The sequence below is a fragment of the Oncorhynchus masou genome, chromosome 33 (genome assembly GCF_036934945.1).
Source record: "Oncorhynchus masou masou isolate Uvic2021 chromosome 33, UVic_Omas_1.1, whole genome shotgun sequence".
In the NCBI taxonomy this organism is placed as follows: Eukaryota; Metazoa; Chordata; class Actinopteri; order Salmoniformes; family Salmonidae; genus Oncorhynchus; species Oncorhynchus masou.
Genome location: NC_088244.1, coordinates 23,922,727 through 23,944,123, shown reverse-complemented (window position 1 = coordinate 23,944,123; position 21,397 = coordinate 23,922,727). Strand labels below are relative to the sequence as shown.

The following is a 21,397-nucleotide window of genomic DNA, read 5'->3' as shown; positions in this document are numbered from 1 at the left end:
GTACTTGCATACTATTGTTTGTACAGATGAACGTGGTACCTTCAGGCGTTTGGAAAATGCTCCCAAGGATAAACCAGACTTGTGGAGGTCTACAGTTTGTTTTCTGAGGTCTTGGCTGATTTCTTTTGATTTTCCCATGATGTCAAGCAAAGAGGCACTGAGTTTGAAGGTAGGCCTTGAAATATATCTACAGGTACACCGCCAATTGACTCAAATGATGTCAATTAGCCTATCAGAAGCCTCTAAAGCCATGACATCATTTTCTGGAATTTTACAAGCTGTTTAAAGGCACAAACAACTTAGTGTATGTACACTTCTGACCCACTGGAATTGTGATACAATGAATTATAAGTGAAATAATCTGTATGTAAACAATTGTTGGAAAAATTACTTGTGTCATGCACAAAGTAGATGTCCTAACCGACTTGCCAAAACTATAGTTTGTTAACAAGAAATGTCTGCAATGGTTGAAAAACAAGTTTTAATGACTCGAACCTAACTGTATGTAAACTTTCGACTTCAACTGTTTGTGAACCCTTTGGATTTACCTGGATTTCTGCATTGGATTGGTTATCAATTTTGATCTGATCTTCATCTTAGTCACAACAATAGACAAACATACTGTGCTTATACACACAAATTATTGTATTTTTCTTGTCTATATTGAATATATAATTTAAACATTCAGTGTAGGTTGGAAAAAGTATGTGAACCCCTAGGCTAATGACTTCTCCGAAAGCTAATTGGAGTCAGGAGTCAGCTCACCCGGAGTCCAATCAATGAGACGAGATTGGAGATGCTGGTTAGAGCTGCCTTGCCATATAAAAAACACTCAAATTTGAGATTTCTATTCACAAGAAGCATTGCCTGATGTGAACCATGCCTCAAACAGAAGAGATCTCAGAAGACCCATGATTAAGAATTGTTGCCTTGCATAAAGCTGGAAAGGGTTGTTGGGGACTGTTCATCAGTCCCCAATAAGAAAAATGGTCTATAAATTGAGAAAGTTCAGCACTGTTGCTACTTTCCCTAAGAGTGGCCATCCTAAAAAGATGACTGCAAGAGCACAATGCAGAATGCACAATGAGGTTAGGAAGAATGCTAGAGTGTCAGCTAAAAAGATCTACAGAAATCTCTGGAACACGCTAACATCTCTGTTGAAGAGTCTACGATTCGTAAAACAGTAAACAAGAATGTTGTTCATGGGAGGACACCACGAAAGAAGCCACTGCTGTCCAAAAATAATCCATTGCTGCAAGTCTGAAGTTTGGATATTCCACAGCGTTACTGGCAAAATATTCTGTGGACAGATGAAACTACAGTTGAGTTGTTGTGTGGAGGAAAAAAGGCACAGCACACCAACACCAACAACTGTAAAGTATGGTGGAGGGAGCATCATGGTTTGGGGCTGCTTTGCTGCCTCATTGCCTTGACAGCTTGCTATCATCGACGGATAAATTATTTCTCCAATTTTATCAAGACATTTTTCAAGAGAATATTAGTCTCTCTGTCCGCCAATTGAAGCTCTACAGAAATTGGGTGATGCAACAGGACAATGACTCAAAACACATAATAAGTAAATCAACAACAGATTGGCTTCAACAGAAGAAAATATGCCTTCTGGAGTGGCCCAGTCCTGACCTCAAACCGATTGAGATGCTTTGGCATGACCTCAAGAGAGCAGTTCACACCAGACATTCCAAGAATATTACTGAACTGAAACAGTTTTGTAAAGAGAAATGGTCCAAAATTCCTCCTGAACATTATGAAGGTCTGATCTGCAACTACAGAAATGTTTGGTTGAGGTTATTGCTGCTAAAGGAGGGTCAACCAGTTATTGAATCCAAGGTTTCACTTTTTCCACCCTGCACTATAAATGTTTACACGCTGTGTTCAATAAAGACATGAAAGCGTGTTATTGTTTGTGTGTTAGTTTAAGCAGACTGTGTTTGTCTATTTGTTTTAACCTAGATGAAGATCAGATCAAATGTTTTGACCAATTTATTCAGAAATCCAGGTATTTCCAAAGGGTTCACATACTTTTTCTTGCCACTGTATACTGAATGTAGCTGGGAACGAGGCTCTCTACCAGTCCAAATTAAGGAATACAAGCACTATCTTTGACCCAACTCAAGCTCAACAAATATTCTAGTCCAAAGGCACAACTTATTACAACTCTTCTCAACCTTAACTTGATCCGAACTTTAACCATGTTTTGCCCAACTCTTTCCATTTCATTGAATGCTTGACGCCAATGCAGCTCTCCCTATCTCTCTCCCTCTCCTTTCAGTGTCCCAGCAGTACATACGGTAGCTACAGCTCCACCCGGGAGTACCCTGATGACGTCATCTTCTTCAGCCGTACCCACCCTCTGCTGCAGGAAGCAGTGCTGCCTCAGGGAGGGCGCCCTCTGTTGGTCAGGGTGGGAGTGCACTACAAATTCAGCCGACTGCTCGTGGACCGAGTAGAGGCAGTGGACGGACAGTATGACGTCCTGTTCATTGGCACAGGTGTGGGGATAGGTTTTGTGTATGTGTGCGTGCACGTGAGTGTGTGTTTGAGTACAGTACAAGCAGGAGTGTTCTCTGTGTTGCAGACTCAGGCCAGGTGCTGAAGTCTATCCCCCTCCCTAAAGAACACGGTGTCACCCAGGAGGTCACCCTGGAGCAGCTGCAGGTCTTCCAGGTACAAGTTTGTTGTATCCTTACTTTGACAAATCTGTAGTTTTAGATCATTTTTTGACATATCTGTAGTTTCTTCTGTTCTGGTTTACCCTAACACCTTTTCCCCTCTCCCACCACAGCATAAGTCACCTGTGACTACCATGACACTGTCCAAGAAAAAGGTAAGAATGATGCACATATACCCTCCCCCCCCAAACACACACAAAGCTTATATCTCCAAGAAGTGCTTATTCACTGGTTGCTATGGTAACCACAGAGCGATGAGGAATCCCACTGGGCACAGACGTCAATCCAACTTCTATTCCATGTTAGTTCAAAGTAATTCAATTGAAATGACATGGAAACAACTTTGATTTAACCAGTTTTTGCCTAGTGGGCTGGTGCACATTGAGATGGTGAATCTACATAAACACACGTAAACATGCTCTGTAGCAGTCAGTCTCAGTCGTGTGTGAATTTGGAAAGTGTGAATCATCGAAAGAATAATTCCTGAAATAACTGACGGTTGTGGCATTAGCTCTCTCAGCCATTTTATAATGATGTGTTTTTCTTCTATGTTTTCTTTTTTCTTTTTGTGTGTTTGTGTGTGTGTGTGTGTGTCTGTGTGACTACAGCAGTGGCTGTTTGTGGGTTCTGCGGAGGGTGTGGCCCAGTTGGCTCTGTTCCAGTGTGAGCTGTACGGCCAGGCCTGCACTGAATGCTGTCTGGCCAGAGATCCCTACTGCACCTGGGACGGACACGCCTGCAGCCCCTTCATGCCCATTGCACGCAGGTGGAAACACTTAGCTCACACGCAACCCAGACTTATAATCCAACACTTACTGTATATCTAGCGAGCACTTCACACAGTTACAGTATAGAACTACAGTATAAACTAAACATGAATAAACCTGCTGTTAAAATAGAGAGGAAAATAAAGTTGTAAGTTTAAGTCTATGACATGCCAGCTCACTCTCATATACCCAGTACCCACTCATCCAATACATGTCTATGTAGCTATAGTCCTGCCCTACTCATAAATGCTCACATTTAGTGCATACTCTTATCTAACATTATGTATTTTTTGTTTTCCTCTCACCGAAGGAGGAACGCTCGCCAGGTTGGTGATGAGGAGGACCCTCTGACACAGTGTGTCAGACAGGGAGGTGAGCAGAGACTGTCAGAAGCCGCAACCCCACAGACATACAGTACCAGTCAAAAAGTTTGGACACACCTACTCATTCAAGGGTTTTTCTTTATTTGCACTATTTCCTACAGTGTAGAATAATAGGGAAGTCATCAAAACTATGAAATAACACATATGGAATCATGTAGTAACCAAAAAAGTGTTAAATAAATCCAAATATATTTAATATTTGAGATTCTAGCCACCCTTTGCCTTTATGACAGGCATTCTCTCAACCAGCTTCAAGAGGAATGCTTTATCAACCGTCTTGAAGGAGTTCCTATATATGCTGAGCACAGCGGTCCAACTCATCTCGAATCGTCTCAATTGGTTTGAGGTTGGGTGATTGTGAAGGCCAGGACATCTGATGCAGCACTCAATCACTCTTCTTTGTCAAATAGCCCTTACACAGCCTGTTAAGTGTGTTTTGGGTCATTGTCCTGTTGAAAAACTAATGATGGTCCCACTAAGTGTAAACTAGATGGGATGGTGTATCATTGAAGAATGCTGTGGTAGCCATGCTGGTTAAGTGTGCCTTGAATTCTAAACAAATCACTGACAGTGTCACCAGCAAAGCACCCCCACACCATCACAACTCCATGCTTCACGGTGGGAACCACACATGCGGGGATCATCCGCTCACCTACACTCTACTCTGCATCTCACAAAGACACGGCGGTTGGAACCAAAAATCTCAAATTTGGAGTCATCAGACTAAAGGACAGATTTCCACCGGTCTCATGTCCTTTGCTCATGTTTCTTGGCTCAAGCAAGTCTCTTCTTATTATTAAGAAGTAACTCTGGGTCTTCTTTTCATGTGGAGGTCCTCATGAAAGCCAGTTTCATCATAGCACTTGATGGTTTTTGCAACTGCACTTGAAATTTTCCGCATTGACTGACTTTCATGTCTTAAAGGAATGATGGACTATCGTTTCTCTTTGCTTATTTGAGCTGTTCTTGCCATAGTATGGACTTGGTCTTTTACCAAATTGGGTTATCTTCTGTATACCACCCCTACCTTGTAACAACATTACTGATAGGCTGTAAAGCATTAAGAAGGAAAGAAATTCCACAAATGAACTTTTAACAAGGCACACCTGTTAATTTAAATGCATTCCAGGTGACTACCTCATGAAGCTGGTTGAGAGAATGCCAAGAGTGTGCAAAGCAGTCATCAAAGCAAAGGGTGGCTACTTTTATGAATCTCAAACATAAAATTTACTTTGATTTGTTTAACACTTTTTCGGTTTCTTCATGATTCCATGTGTGTTATTTCATAGTTTTGATGTCTTCACTATTGTTCTGCAATGTAGAAAATAGTAAAAATAAAGAAAAACCGTTGAATGAGTAGGTGTTCAAACTTTTGACTGGTAATGCATACTAGCTTGGGTTTCTATATAGAGCAGACCTTGTGACAATTTTCTCTGTCTCTGTTCAGCTGGTCTGCAGGTGAAAGCAGAGCAGAGGGTGATGATGGTTGCCGAGGGTAACAGCACCTATCTGGAGTGCATGCCCAAATCCAGACATGCAGCCGTCACTTGGTACATACAGGCAGGAGAGAACAGCCCTGAGCTGCATCAGGTACATACTGACACACAGGCAGTTACACACACACACACACACATACACATACACACACACGCTGGCCTACACACTCACACTTCTCTCTGTGTTGCAGTTGCAGTCAGGAGAGCAGCTGGTGGTGATTGAGAGAGGTGTTCTGATCCGTCAGGCCGAGACGGGTCACTCTGGCGTGTATCACTGTCAACTGGAGGAGCATGGCTTCCGTTGGACTGCCGTCACCATCCGTCTGAGTGTGTGGAGCCCCTCCCGTGCCCTCTCCTGGTCCCCTAACAACCCCAACCAAAGCCCAGATGCCTTCCAGCCTTGGTACCAGGACGTCATGGCCCTCATCCATCCCAGCAGCCTGGAGAAGCACTGTCAGAGGCTGGGCTTCCGACAACGCCGGAACCGCAACCGCGACCAGGATCAGACCAAGGACACCAACCGCAAGACAGGGGACGGCCCCAGGGGCGAGAGGCACAAACATGGAGGCCAAGGTGGAGGTGGAGGAGGAGGCGGGAGGAAGAGCAGGAGCAAACCCCAGCAGAGGTCTCCACGAAGTGCTTAGATGCTCTACTGCCTAGAACATGCTTTCTTCTGACTTACACCCTCAAACACTGTCTCACTTTCTCAAAGACACACACACACACACTTACAAAAACACATATTCATGTAGATTGGGGACATAGGAGGTTCAGTGTGGGCTGGACTCAGAAATGTGAATGTGGTTGCGTAGCGTGTTGTATGAAGGATGCACAGCATGTCCAAGAGACTGGTGAGGAATATATTAAGGCATGAAGAGGACCTGGAAGAATGTGATGTCTCATAAGACACACTATGTGAACTTGTCTGAGGAACTGACTGGGTCTAATGTACAGAGGAGGTGAAGCGAGCTGGGATCTGTCCCAACAAAAGACAGAGAGGGAGTCAAAAGGACTCAAGCACGTGAGAGAGACTTATGTGTCTCTGAGGCACAACATTTGTGATTTGTCTTTGATGTTTAATGTAAAAAAAAATCTTATTTAAATATGTGTCGTATTTATTTAAGTTTTGTATAAAAAGGTTTGTTTCAGTAGTTGTATAAGGTCAGTTTTATTTAGTAAATGCTCTGTGGTGTTCATCAGGCTTTCAACTCAAGCTTGACTCCACATAACTGGCATCATTGATGCTGGGTGTGTTTGACATTAGTGCATCAGAGGAATTAAAAGGGGGAAATCTGAGTCAAACTTGCAAGACTGCCAAAACGAAATGCAGCAAAGCTAAAGCACTTCTAATGCTGTAGGAAAATAAACTTTAGTTTTATGTTCTGGAGCAGCTGCATAAAAGCAGAGAGAGACAGAGACATTTTTAATGTTGTCAGACTTCTTTACTGAGCAATGTCCTCGCGGCACGCGCGCGCGTGTGTGTGTGTGTGTGTGTGTGTGTGTGTGTGTGTGTGTGTGTGTGTGTGTGTGTGTGTGTGTGTGTGTGTGTGTGTGTGTCTGTGTGTGTACTTTATTCACTACCTTAAAGTATGATGGAAAGTATTTTATAATGAAACATGTAATGTTGATGCTTTCCTCAAAGACCTTGTTCAGATCCTTCCCTGATTCATTATGCGCTCATGTATTTCATTGTGTAGCGTATATTTATATCTCTGTGCCAATATTTATTTCATGTGATTTTCCAAATTGACTTTAAAATTAAATCAAATGTTTTCAATTGATCTCTCCCAAGTTAAGGAGACATCCAATGTAAATATTAAATTCTGCCAGTATGTTTTCATACGTTTCCTTTTTGTGCTATAGGAAGCCTGTCAATCAACAAAAGGAGACATACACGCACACATGCAGTGCATTCGGAAAGTATTCAAACACCATGACTTTTTCCACATTTTGTTATGATACAGCCTTATTCAAAAATGGATAAACAACTTTTTACAGATCAACAATCTACACACAATACCCCATAATGACAAAGCAAAAACAGGTTTTTAGATTTATTTTCTAATTTATTACAAATAAAAAACAGAAATACCTTATTTACATAAGTACATAAGACCCGTTGCTATGAGACTCGAGATTGAGTTCAGGTGCATCCTGTTTCCATCGATCATCCTTGAGATGTTTCTACAACTTGATTGGAGTCCACCTGTAGTAGATTCAATTCATTGGACATGATATGGAAACGCACACACCTGTCTATATGAGGTCCGACAGTTGACAATGCATGTCAGAGCAAAAACCAAGCCATCATGGTGAAGGAACTGTCCGTAGAGCTCCGAGACAGGATTGTGTCAAGGCACAGATCTGGGGAAGGGGACAAAAAATGTCTGCAGCATTGAAGGTCCCCAAGAACACAGTGGCCTCCATCATTCTTAAATGGATGAAGTTTGGAACCACCAAGACTCTTCCTAGAAGGAGGTGACCAAGAACCCGATGGTCATTCTGACAGAGATCCAGAGTTCCTCTGTGGAGATGGGAGAACCTTCCAGAAGGACAACCATCTCTGCAGCACTCCACCAATCAGGCCTTTATGGTAGAATGGCCAGATGGAAGCCCACTTGGAGTTTGCCAAAAGGCACCTAAAGGACTCTCAAACCATGAGAAACATGACTCTCTGGGTCTGATAAAACCAAGATTGAACTTTTTGGCCTGAATGAGAAGTGTCACGCCTGGAGGTAACCTGGCGCCATCCCTATGGTAAAGCATGGTAGCGGCAGCATCATGCTCTAGAGATGTTTTTCAGCGGCAGGGACTGGGAGACTAGTCAGGATCGAGGGAAAGATGAACGGAGCATGATACAGAGAGATCCTTGATGAAAACCTGCTCCAGAGCGCTCAGGACCTCAAACTGAGGCAAAGGTTCACCTTCCAAAAGGACAACGACCCCAAGCACACAGCCAAGACAACGCAGGAGTGGCTTCAGGACAAGTCTCTGAATGTCCTTGAGTGGGCCAGCCAGAGCCTGGACTTGAACCGGATCAAACATCTCTGGAGAGACCATGAAAATAGCTGTGCAGCAACGCTCCCCATCCAACCTGACAGAGTTTGAGAGGATCTGCAGAGAAGCATGGGAAAATCCCCCCAAATACAACTGTGTCAAACTTGTAGCGTCATACCCAAGAAGACTCAAGGCTGAAATCGCTGCCAAAGGTGCTTCAACAAAGTACTGAGTAAAGGATCTGAATACTTACAGTACCAGTCAAAAGTTTGGACACACTTACTCATTCAAAGATTTTTCTTTATTTTTACTATTTCCTACATTGTAGAATAAAACTATGAAATTACACAACAGGAATCATGTAGTAACCAAAAAAGTGTTCAACAAATCAAAATATATTAAGTAGCCACTCTTTGCCTTGATGACAGCTTTGCACACACTTGGCATTCTCTCAACCAGTTTCACCTGGAATGTTTTCCCAACAGCCTTGAAAGAGTTCCCACATATGCTGATAACTTGTTGGCTGCTTTTCCTTCACTCTGCGGTCCGACTCATCCCAAACCATCTTAATTGGGTTGAGTTTGGGTGATTGTACAGGCCCGGTCATCTGATGCTGCACTCCATCAATCTCCTTCTTTTGTCAAATAACCCTTACACAGCCTGGAGGTGTGTTGGGTTATTGTCCTGTTGAAAAACAACTGATAGTCCTGCTAAGCGCAAACCTGATGTCAGGGCGTATAGCTGCAGAATGATGTGGTAGTCATGCTGGTTAAGTGTGCCTTGAATTCTAAATAAATCACTGACAGTTTTACCAGCAAAGCAGCACCACACCATTACACCTCCTCCTCCATGCTTCACAGTGGGAACCACACATGTGGAAATCATCCGTTCACCTACTCTGTGTCTCACAAAGACACCATGGTTGGAAACAAAAATCTAAACTTTGGACTCAGACTAAAGGACAGATTTCCACCCGTCTCATGTCAATTTCTCATGTTTCTTGGCCCAAGCAAGTCTCTTCTTCTTATTGGTGTCCTTTGGTAGAGGTTTCTTTGCAGCAATTTGACCATGAAGGCCTGATTCATGCAGTCTCCTCTGAACAGTTGATGTTGAGATGTGTCTGTTACTTGAGCTCTGTGAAGCATTTATTTGGGCTTCAATTTCTGAGGCTGGTAAATCTAATGAACTTATCCTCTGCAGCAGAGGTAGGTAACTGGGTCTTCCTTTCCTGTGGGGGTCCTCATGAGAGCCAGTTTTGTTTTAGCGCTTGATGGTTATTGCAACTGCATTTGAAGAAACTTTCAAAGTTCTTGAAATTTTCCGCATTGACTGACCTCTATGTCTTAAAGTAATAATAGACTATCGTTTCTCTTTACTCATTTCAGCTGTTCTTGCCATAATATGGACTTGGTCTTTTACCAAATAGAGATATCTTCTGTATACCACCCCTACCTTGTCACAACACAACTGGTTGGCTCAAACACATTAAGAAGAAAATAAATTAACTTTTAACAAGGCACACCTGTTAATTGAAATGCATTCCAGGTGACTACCTTGTGAAGCTGGTTGAGAGAATTCCAAGAGTGTGCAAAGCTGTCATCAAGGCAAAGGGTGGCTACTTTGAAGAATCTCAAATATAAAATTTATTTTGAGTTGTTTAGCACTTTTTTGGTTATTACATGATTCCGTGTGTGTTATTTCATAGTTTGATGTCTTCACAACTACACAGTAATAAGGCTGTAATGTAACAAAATGTGGAAAAAGTTAAGGGGTCTGATTAATTCCGAATGCACTGTACATGCACATAGTGTGCGGACACATGATAGATCTGAAGGATTTATATCAACCAACTTTATTAGTCCACATACACATTATCCATCATCGACTACTCACATTCCAATATTGTTCAATGCAAAATAATGCATTTGACATTATTCTGCTGTAAATCCGCAAACATACAAAACATTAAGAACACCTTCCTAATATTGCTCTCAGAACAGCCCTTTATGTGTTGGGGCATGGACTCTACAAGGTGTTGAAAGTGTTCCACAGTGCTTCCCACGGTTGTATCAAGTTGGCTGGATGTTCTTTAGGTGGTGGACCATTCTTGATACACACGGGAAAATGTTGAGGGCTAAAAACCCAGCTGCGTTTCAGTTCTTGACACTCAATATCATGTCACAAGGCAAGACCCAGGTGCAGACACAGGAGGCAGATGGTTGGAGTCTTACAATGTTTATTAATCCAAAGAGGTGGACAAGATAATGGTTGTGGACAGGCAAAAAGGTCAAAACCAGATCAGAGTCCAGGAGGTACAGAGTGGCAGACAGGCTCGTGGTCAAGGCAGGCAGACTGGTCAGGCAGGCGGGTACAAGGTCCAGAAACAGGCAAGGGTCAAAACCGGGAGGACTAGAAAAAGGAAAATGCAAAAAGCATGGGAAAAACACTGGTTGACTTGGAAACATACAAGACAAACTGGCACAGAGAGACAGGAAACACAGGGATAAATACACTGGGGAAAACAAGCAACATCTGGAAGGGGTGGAGACAATAACGAGGACAGGTGAAACTGATCAGGGTGTAACACTCATACCGGTGCGCCTGGCACCTACCACCATACTCTGTTCAAAGGCACTTAAATATTTAGTCTTGCCAATTCACCCTCTGAACAGCACACATAAACAATCCATGTCTCAGGACTTAAAAATCCTTCTTTAACCTGCCTCCTCCCCTTCATCTACACGGATTTAAATGTATTTATCGGGTGACATGAGTAAGGGATGATAACTTTCACCTGGTCAGTCTGTCATAGAACGTTCCTAATGTTTTGTGCACTCAGTGTATAACATGAGTACATAAATAATGAAATAGCAAAGTGGGTCTTACAAACAAGATATCCCATTAGGTCTGAACTGAATAAAGGAAACCACACATTAAAACATTTTCAGTGCATTGTGTTGTTGGGATGGTCATGGTTATGTTTGGGCGGATCTCAATCACCATGGTTCAGATGTGGTTGAACCTGCTCTCTGTCACGTTTGTGGTCTGTAAGCTGTTCCCACACAGGACACCACATGGCTCAGGGCCTTTAGGTCTCCTCACGTCCAACTGAGGCTTCATCTAAATGGTGGTGAGATAGCGTTTAAACATAGGGTTTGTATATTGTGTGTGTTTCCCTAGATACCGGTGTCCTATAAAACAAATAAACAGATGAACGTACAATTGACAATGTTGGCTGTTGACTCACTATTTGAGCACAAGCGAATGTATTGTGACACTATAAAAAAGTCATTATTTTTGTGTGAAGAATTACCTCAGAGTCCTTGAGCACTGTGAGTTAGCCCTTGTAGGTTAGGGTTATAGCTGTGAAGACATATATCCCCAGGGATAGTCTGTGTTCTGTATCTGCTCTGCCTCTGCCATCTTGAACATCACAAGATTGTGGCAGAGAGGCGCATGGGTGGGGCTCTCTCAGCACAGCTTACACATTCATGGCCATGTGGCAAATACTGTAGCTCGGTGACATCAGAAGTGATGGGCAAAATGGTCTCTGTCTCCCTCTGTGGGGAAGAAAGATAACTGCATGTGTAACAGTATAGACTTTACGTCCGTGTCCCCTCGCCCTGACCTGGGAGCAAAAAGATGAAGGCACCGGAGGCAAAGCTCATAAGTACACCACAGGAGGTTGGTGGCAAATTAATTGGGGAGAACAGGCTCGTGTTAATGGCTGGAGCGGAATCAGTGGAATGGTATCAAATACATCACACACTTGGTTTCTATGTGTTTGATGCCATTCCATTTGCGCCGTTTGGGCCATTATTGTAAGCTGTTCCCCCCTCAGAAGCCTCCTGTGATACACAGATATGATTTACTGTGTTTGATTAAATTTCATTTAATACAACTTCATTCTGAAATTATTCAGAAATTACAATTATTATGGGTTTTATTATATTCATGAAACATCACATACTTACTACTGCATTTAATCAACATGTCAGACATTTACTGTGGTGAGCCAGGCCTACTAGTTGTTCTATGATTATGCGGAACTATTGCGTTCTCTACTGCAGGTTGTAGGGATAAATATACAGAGCGGACTGGACTAAATTTCATGGTTGACTAGATCTCTTGGAAAGCATTACACTGGTAAGTGTTTATTTATTTGATTACGCTAAAAACATGCAGATATTTGAATTTCCTTAAAGTTAGTCGTAGAAATAAGTTTTCCCACACATTTCCGGGTGATGGTTACTGTTGACAGACACGGAGTAGCAAGGGAACTGAAAACAAGATAAAACTCCGAGGCCTGGCTGCTAGCATCGACAGCTAGCTAGTTAGCTAACGTCATCTGACTGATGAGTAAACTGTTCGTTTATGGCTGATGAAAGCAATATGTCAACTTGGATGTTGTACCCATTCTTTATGATTTTTACATCATTAGTCTAATAGTTCGTATTGCTCAATGTTTTACAGCATCCTGTTGCGAGCTGATTAAACGTTAGCTTACTAGCCGTAACGTTAGCTAATCACACTGACAGCTTACCTGAAGATACCGGCCCTACCGTAACTCTTGTTTACACTGAGCTGCACTGGGGTTGGAACGCAATCATGGTGACATTTTAGCAGGAGATACTACTCTACCATTAAGCTTGTATACACAAAGCTTAGAATGCAATCAAGGTTACATTATCCTGCCCTGAACTTAGCCACTGTTACTAGAGGGCTACCACCCAGTACTCAACCCTGCACCTTAGGACACTGCTGCTCTATGTACATAGTCATTGAACACTGATCACTTTTTAATAATGTTTACATACTGTTTTACCCACTTCGTGTGTGTGTATTGCATTATGGTCAAGGCTCATCCTATATAACTACTGCTGTACAAACATTTTCTATTCATATACTGTCCAATTGGCAACTTACTGTTGCGAGGTAGAATACACAAGGTGCAATTTTGAAATCTGGTTGTGCATCAACAGTTTTCTCTTGTTATATCAGTCACTGATGGTCACCAATTAGCCCATGTCAGCTAAATGTTTCTATTGGTAAGTTAATCTAGCAGCAAGCTATCTAAACTTGTATGTTGAATTTGAGCCTAAGGGGGCCCTCATTGATTTTGTTAGTCAGTCTCACTCAGATATCATATTAAAAACTGCAAGGATTTGTCTCCGCCGCATGGCAAAATGAGTAGAATTGCACGTAATTAAAACACTGCGGCCCCTCATGAGTTGTGATTATTTTTTGGCACACCGCATCAAAGTTGCCCATCCCTGGTCTTTACACACCAACATATATATTTATATTCCGGACTGACATTTCTCTTTTTAATATTTATTTTATTTTGGGGATTTTTGTGTATTGTTCGGTATTACTGCACTGTTAGAGCTGTGATAACATTTGTGTAAGTGACCAATAACATTTGACTCTTTTTTGTTCAACACACCTCAACTCTTCTGCAGTAAAACTCAAACACCCAAGTACTTCCCTGCAGATGCCACCACATCTGTTTTCTATAAATGACGTTCTGTTTCTGCGGTACAGTTGATAACCATGGCAATGAACGCTAAGATGCCAACCTTATGAAGCACAAATGCATATCACTCTGTATTGGCCTAGCTCTACTGCTCACCCTTGACCCATAATCCTCTACTGTTTTCACTGCCTCAGCATACTGCACCTTCTGTTCGACACTGACCTGGCAACCTCAACCTGTCTCTCTCGCACCGGTAACTTCTGATCCCCAGCAACATGGGCACCCCCACAATTGACATACAGTTTTTCCACTGATACAACACATTCGTTTGTGTCATGTGCTCCTGCACACTTCTCACATCTGGGGATCTCCCTCCTACACACTGCTGCAATATGACCATAAGCTTGATATCTAAAACACCATAATGGGTTCGGCACAAAAGCTCTCACATCCTAACGTGACTGTCAGGTAAAGACCTTCATGTCTTAAAGTCTTGATGGACTGTTGTTTCTCTTTGCTTATTTGAGCTGATCTTGCCATAATATGGACTTGGTATTTTACTAAATAATGCCATTTTCTGTATACCACCCCTACCTTGTCAGAACAACTGATTGGCTCAAATGCATTAAGAAAGAAAGAAATTCCACAACATAACTTTTAACAAGGCACACCTATTAATTGAAATGCATTCCAGGTGACCACCTCACAAAGCTAGTTGAGAGAATGCCAAGAGTGTGCAAAGCTGGTATTGTATAGTGTATCAAAGAATACACAGTGCGGTTTGTACTTGGCGCCATTCTTCCTGAAACGCATCTTCCCTCTGCACTCCGCTCTTCTTTTTCTTCCTCGCTGTCCATAATGACGTCTGTTCGTTAACCACGCTATTGCAGTGCCTTCTTCCTCTGTATTGCTTTCAGACCACACACTGAGAGCGTTTTTCCAAAACCCATCTGTTCCTCAGCCAGACTTTTGGGCTATCTCCGTACTCTCCATGCTTGCTCAACCACGGAATGGCAGTGTCAGCTCCTTTTGTTGTTCAACACAACGTGCCATTCCATAATGACTGCTGTGGTTGAGGACGAAAAGGGCAGTTTTCCGGGAAAACTAGCAGTAGCCTTCGATCTTCTCAATGGAGCATTGTGGATAAAGGTACAGTGGAGTCCCTGAATTGAAATACGTTTTCTGACCCATATCTCGTACCAGCTCAATGCTGTCTTAATGTAACCATGATTGCGTTCTGACCCCAGTGCAGCTCAGTGTAAACAAGTGTAACGGTAGAGTTGGTGTCTTCTGGCAAACTGACATCCAGCTCGTTAGCAACCTGTGTTTTTATGAGGTAAGTTAGCTAACGTTAGCAGTTGTTGGCCAAAGATATTCTTAACTCGTATTGTACTCACTCAACCTTGGTTATATTTTAGTTTTCATGTGTTTATTGGTAGAGGTCAACCGATTAATCGGAAGGGCCGATTTCCACGTTTTTTTGGGGGGGGGCGGGCGCCAATTAAAAAATATATATATTTTTAACCTTTTATTTAACTAGGCAAGTCAGTTAAGAACACATTCTTATTTTCAATGACTGCCTAGGAATGGTGGGTTAACTGCCTTGTTCAGGGGCAGAACGACAGATTTTCACCTTGTCAGCTCGAGGGATCCAATCTTGCAACCTTAAAGTTAACTACTCCAATGCTCTAACCACCTGCCTCTCATTGCACTCCACGAGGAGCCTGCCTGTTACTTGAATGCAGTAGAAGGCAAGGTAAGTTGCTAGCTAGCATTAAACTTATCTTATAAAAAAACAATCAATCAATCATAATCAACTAGGTTGATGATATTACTTGTTTATCTAGCGTGTCCCGCGTTGCATATAATCGATGCAACGCTGGGGGATGATTTAACAAAAGCGCATTTGCGAAAAAAGCGCAATCGTTGGACGACTGTACCTAACCATAAACACCACTGCCTTTCTTCCAATCAATACACAGAAGTATATATTTTTAAACCTGCATAATTAGCTAAAAGAAATCCAGGTTAGCAGGTAATATTAACCAGGTGAAATTGTGTCTTTTCTCTTGCGTTCATTGCACGCATAGTCAGGGTATATGCAACAGTTTGGGCAGCCTGGCTCATTGCGAACTAATTTGCCAGAATTTTCCGTAATTATAGAGGGACGGAAGATCTACTGTTACACTGGCAATACTATAGTGCCTATAACAACATCCAATAGTCAAGGTATATGAAATAGTCCTATAAATACTATATTAACTACAACCTAAAACCTCTTACCTTGGAATGTTGAAGTCTCATGTTAAAAGGAACCACCAACTTTCATATGCTCTCATGTTCTAAGCAAGGAACTCAAACGTTAGCTTTTTTACATGGCACATATTGCACTTTTACTTCTCCAACACTTTGTTTTTGCATAATTTAAATCAAATTGAACATGTTTCATTATTTATCTGAGGCTAAATGGATTTTTATTGCTGTATTATATTATGTTAAAATAAGTGTTGTAATTGTCATTATTACAAATATTTTTTTTTTTTAATCGACCAATTTAATTGGTATCGGCTTTTTTGGTCCTCCAATAATCGGTATCGACGTTGAAAAATCATAATCGGTCAACCTCTATTTATTGGATTGTGTTGAGCTGCAAAGTAGTGTTGTTGACAGTTTTATTTTGGTGGGTCTTCCAATGTATGCTGGCTACCGGTACTAGAAGTTGCCTCGACGCAACTAAGCCAGTTTGTTGGGACGTTTGGCTGTTATCAAGAGATTAATAGAAAACATATTACACACAATGCTAAAGTCTTTCTCCCACCGTCCCTTGAAAGCAAGCAAGCCCCAATTACAAAGAGAAGCTAGAGCCCTAGGTGGGCAAGTTGATGTGCAATGATTTGTTGAATCCAACCCAGTTGTTTATAGTTGTATGCATAGGGAGTAGGAGAGCGTGTCTGTTAACTAACATATTGAATGCAGCAGGTGGAGGGATGAGCCTCTTCCCTGTGATTGACACATATGTGCCGGAAGCAGCCAATGGGGTGGATACACCAGACTCCCCGGGATCCTGCAGTGAGAATGGCCCGCACATCTACTCCCCTACTACCTCCTCGCAGCTCCTGAAGTTTGGGGGCAGGGTGCCAAGGCCTGGGCACGGATCCCTCGATGGGACCCCTGAAGAGACTGAGAACTGTGTGGATGGAGAGAGAGCATGCCATGTACAAGAAGACCCCATAGACACTCCTCACAACTACATATCCCATTCGGACAAACAACACACAGACACGCTCCTATCACAGCCCTCCCGCCCCACTGCCACATGCGCGGCAGACACACACCCACACGCGGCCCCTCAAGACATGTCCCTCACTGGACCCCTCCAAACAGATGAGCCCCTGAATTATGTTCTGTCTAGAGACTCACAGCATACTGCCACTGCAACAAGCATTCCATCCAAAGACACAGCCCCACAGAGGGACACTCCCAGTGCAGACACACTTCCGTCAGAGACAGAACACACAGAGCCTTGTAACTGTTGTTCTGTAGAAACAGAGGAGGAGAGCGAGGAGCAGCATTCAGGAAACACCCAGGCGGAAGTCTCAGCTCAGGTGAGTCTGCCATATTGACCGCTACTGCCCCTGTACATAATCGTTGAAGTGCCAGAGCCAACAGCTCAAGAATAGAAAATAGTACTTTAACCATTGTAATGTGGAAATGTTTTGTTTTTGTATGAATTTTTTGACCACCTGCAATAGTAAGGATAATACATGTGTGTTCATACGTCTGGTACCGGTATGTAAGACTGCTTCTTCCTCTCAGCTTACAGAGGAGCCCTCAGCAGCAGCTCCCAGCTCAAGCTCTGCCCCAGCCAAGAGGAATTCATCAGACAGCAGCCCCTGCCCGCCCCACGTCATGGCCCAGGTGCATGTGCGGAACGTCCCCGAACGGGAGCGCATCGTCCGGGGCATGCAGGACAGCAAGAGTCTGGATGAGATCAGCCAGGCGTGCGGGGGAGGGGGTGGCAGCCGGGGGGGCCAACCAGAGGGCCGCAGGGCCACCATCTCCTCTGCTCTGGAGCTTGAGGGAACAGTCAGCCACGACGGGGACCTGACCCACTTCATCTGCCGCAACCTGGAGCAGAAGATCAAGATGAGCTCCAAGCCCAGCCTGGACTGTGACTGTGACTGTGAGTATAACACCGGAGGACGGATGGTTATTCACCTGGGTTGTATTCATTAGGCACCAAACTGACAAAAACAGGGAGAGATCACCTGAACTTGTCCAGTAAGATACACTTGTTTTCTGTTGCAAAACATTTTGCTACGGTTTACCTGAATATGACCCTGGTGATCAGTGAAATGCTTATTCACAAACTGCTTTTTCTGTTATGATTTCAGTGATGCGTCAGTGTTAGAAGCTGCAGTTGAAGGCCGAGTTCCAAATCAAATAAATTCTTCCCCTTTCCTCTTGTGATTAGATTAGCACCCTCAGGAAGGGTGGGAGGACGGATGAGTGTCCTAGCACTGCTTGGATGAGGGAGGCTGATTTGGTTTGCTTTGTAGACTGTCGAGATAAGGTAGTAATTTCCTGTGTGTGTTTCTGTCTCTCTCTTTCTGTGTCCAGCGGACTGCTCGGGTTCCATCAGTAGCAGGGGTCGGGGGTCGTCGTTGCGGCAGCCGGCAGACATCCCCCCCATCGACCCTGCTGTCCTGGTGGACCTACAGAGACACACTCAGGATGTTGCCCACAGTGTAGAGCTGATGATGCGCAGCCTCAACGGAACCATCCAGAACGTACGTGAGCTCCGTTTGTTTACAAACATGGACCATTTTGATCTGCGTTCAACTATCCTTTTAGTCCTGCCCTGATATACATTGCATATTGTAAGTTGCTGATATTAAGGGTCTGCTATATTAATCGCTGAGTTTACAAAACATTAAGAACACCTGCTTTCCATCAGACGGGTGAATCCAGGTGAAAAGCTATGATCCCTTATTAATATCACCTGTTAAATCTACTTCAATCAGTGTAGATGAAGGGGAGGAGACAGGTTAAAGAATGATTTTTTAAAATCATTTTAACCCTTGAGACATGGATTGTGTATGTGTGCCATTCAGAGGTTGAATGGGAAACACAAACAATTGAAGTGTCTTTGGTATTAAGTGCCTGGTGCACTGGTTTGAATGTGTTAAGAAGTGCAAACATTGCTGGGTTTTGCAAACTCCACAGTTTCCAGTGTGTTTCAAGAATGGTCAACTGACAACTGTGGGAAGCATTGGAGTCAACGTGGGCCAGCATCCCAACATGGGCCAGCATCCCAGTAGAACGCCTTCGACACGTTGTAGAGTCCATGCCCTTACGAATTGAGGCTGTTCTGAGGTTAAAAGGGGGTGCAACTCAATGTTAGGAAGGAGTTCCTAATGTTTGTACACTCAGTGTATATCTTTATCTGTGTGTGTCCAGATGACAGCACTGAGTGTGGGATACATCCAAACCTACAGAGACTCAGTGGACAGCCTGGGGGAGTCTGTTGACATGAGCATAAAGGTGAGAGAAGAGCGAGCTTGGCTAGACATGAGAGAAATTATGATCAATGGCAAACATGGATGCTTGTTGTGTCATAAGTACATGATGTGTGCTCACTTCCTCCATGTATTCAATCGTGTGTGTTCATAGGGAATGTACACGCTGATGGCGCGCTGTGAGGAGCTTGATCGTTCCATGCAGCCGATCCACACCCTGGCTGCCCAGATCCGGGACATCAAGCGCACCCTGGATGCCCTGGAAGCTATTTGCAAGTAGCCCCTCCACCCTGGAGACCCCTCTCCCCCAGAGACCCTCGTCCACTGCAGACACTTTGTTAACCTAATGACCCCCCTGGAATCACTGCTACTAATCATGCCAGCTTCATGGGTGATCTACATTAACCCTCACTCCTCCCCATGGAGACGCCCCGCCCCTGAGATCCTCGCTCGGCTAGGAGCCCTCCACCTGACAGAACTTGAAGGAAACGGAACACTTGATGCTTTTCTTAATGTATTCCCGTCCGACCCACTTGGTTCAGATTGCACTAACTGCTGCTGCCCACACGGTGGCACTCTCTCCCTCAAGTTATCATTACTCATTGTGTATCTATTATTTAATGTTTTACTTCTATTATTTCTCAGTTTTCTTTCTCTGTATTGTCGGGAAGGGCCTGTTGTTTATGAAGCATGTGCTGAATAAGGTCTGATTTGTATGGAGCATGAGCTTTAGGAACGGTTGTGATAAGATTTAGATGTTAGTCATTTCTTAGGCCGGTTCCTGAAACTGCCTGTGGCAGGTGTTAATAGTGACATGAGACAGCTGAAGGTGTGGGGGTACATATTATATTGTATAAAGGGCAGTCCCTCCATGTTATATACCTGTTAGTTATCAGGCTGTTACCAACCAAAAGCCATTCCCTGTAAAGCTCTCCTCTGTGTTACCTGGATAAATTGTTGTGCTTTAGGAGACTGTGGTACCTTTTGTCACGTCACAGGCTGGCTGGTAGGTAGGCCTGTCTCAATTTCTAACATGTCTATTTGGCTTAAATTGTGTTGCCATGATCATAGGTTCTGGACAGCCGTTACATGTAACATGCCCTTACAGGACTTGTATGTTACCAGATGTCGTCAGACCTGCTGAAGACCCACTTAGATAAGGCAGCACCCGCACACTAGATATAAAAGGGGATGGGCTGTAGGACTATAGACTTTGGGGGGGACGCATGTTTGTCTGGGGAGAGAGGGATGGCCTCCTCTAACTGCTCTTAATAATATCTCTGTACAATCAGAAGCACCTTTGTGCATATCTTTCTGTAACAAAAAAAAATGATTTTTGTCCTAAGTGTATATTTTAAGAAAAATAACAAATTTACATGAGCTGCAAAGAGTAGCTGTCTGTTTTTGTTCCTTGTTTGGTTGTGATGACATGAGTGCATAGATACAGGACATCTAGATTGCATCCAATACATTTTATATAACATATTAGTACATTTCCACAGAAAGGCATGATTTATTGTAATCACAGTAGCATGACCAGTAAGAACACAAAGGTAATGGTGAAATCATCTCAGTTGATATGACTTCAGAAACATGTTGTAGAATGTGTGTTTGAGGAAACCAACTTGGGAACCATATTACAACAAAGCCATTCACATGTAAGGAATAGAGAGAAGAAAAGTGTGCAGATTAACAAAAATTAGTACATTTTTATGATTTAGCAGATACTCTTATCCAGAGCAAGTAGGGTTAAGTGCCTTGCTCAAGGGCACAGTGAGAAACTTTTCATCTAGTCTGCTTGGGGATTTGAACTAGCGACGTTTCAGTTACTAGCCAAATGCTCTTAACCGCTAGGCTACCTACCGCCCCAGAAACATCCAGTACTGCCCTGTTATGAAGTGAACACACACAACTGTCGACGAGACAAGAAAGTATGGCAATGTTCACCGCATCCTATGAATAAAAACTGTATTTGTTTGTTTAGACAACACAGACCCCAAAAAAGGATCCACTTTCCAAAATAAAAGTATAATTTTCAGATTTCATTTTTAGAAATACATCTTTTTTGT

The 21,397-nt window shown here is 43.1% G+C and overlaps 2 protein-coding genes and 1 long non-coding RNA gene across 6 annotated transcripts in view; 2 read left to right on the top strand and 1 right to left on the bottom strand.

The window, feature by feature from the left end:
- Window positions 1–7,176, top strand: part of LOC135528072 (semaphorin-3ab-like) — a 39,883-nt gene extending 32,707 nt beyond the window's left edge. The window contains exons 11-17 of one of the 2 annotated variants that reach the window (XM_064956847.1): window positions 2,291–2,510; window positions 2,597–2,685; window positions 2,804–2,845; window positions 3,302–3,456; window positions 3,768–3,829; window positions 5,288–5,430; window positions 5,528–7,176. In XM_064956847.1, the coding sequence (XP_064812919.1) occupies window positions 2,291–2,510; window positions 2,597–2,685; window positions 2,804–2,845; window positions 3,302–3,456; window positions 3,768–3,829; window positions 5,288–5,430; window positions 5,528–5,980 (1,164 nt within the window). In that variant the 3' untranslated portion in view covers window positions 5,981–7,176. Of the gene's footprint in view, window positions 1–2,290; window positions 2,511–2,596; window positions 2,686–2,803; window positions 2,846–3,298; window positions 3,457–3,767; window positions 3,830–5,287; window positions 5,431–5,527 lie in introns of both variants that reach the window. The other variant, XM_064956846.1, reaches the window with a different exon arrangement.
- Window positions 7,177–10,416: 3,240 nt separating this feature from the next.
- LOC135527545 (uncharacterized) lies at window positions 10,417–11,823 on the bottom strand. Its single transcript, XR_010453449.1, has 3 exons — window positions 11,647–11,823; window positions 11,334–11,453; window positions 10,417–10,742 (listed from the first exon to the last, which is right to left on the bottom strand). It is a non-coding gene; the product is annotated as an uncharacterized LOC135527545 (long non-coding RNA).
- A 559-nt stretch (window positions 11,824–12,382) lies between these two features.
- On the top strand, window positions 12,383–21,373 carry LOC135528071 (BLOC-1-related complex subunit 6-like). 3 transcript variants are annotated; one of them, XM_064956844.1, is made up of 7 exons: window positions 12,402–12,479; window positions 15,530–15,565; window positions 16,786–17,414; window positions 17,626–17,992; window positions 18,430–18,599; window positions 19,270–19,353; window positions 19,483–21,373. In XM_064956844.1, exons 3-7 carry the CDS (start codon window positions 16,797–16,799, stop codon window positions 19,606–19,608), a joined length of 1,365 nt encoding a protein of 454 aa, XP_064812916.1. In that variant the 5' UTR covers window positions 12,402–12,479; window positions 15,530–15,565; window positions 16,786–16,796; the 3' UTR covers window positions 19,609–21,373. The 3 variants fall into 3 exon arrangements, with proteins under 3 accessions (XP_064812915.1, XP_064812916.1, XP_064812917.1); XM_064956845.1 differs by having other exon boundaries at window positions 12,403–12,479; window positions 15,533–15,565; XM_064956843.1 differs by lacking the exon at window positions 15,530–15,565 and having other exon boundaries at window positions 12,383–12,479.
- Window positions 21,374–21,397: the final 24 nt, after the last annotated feature.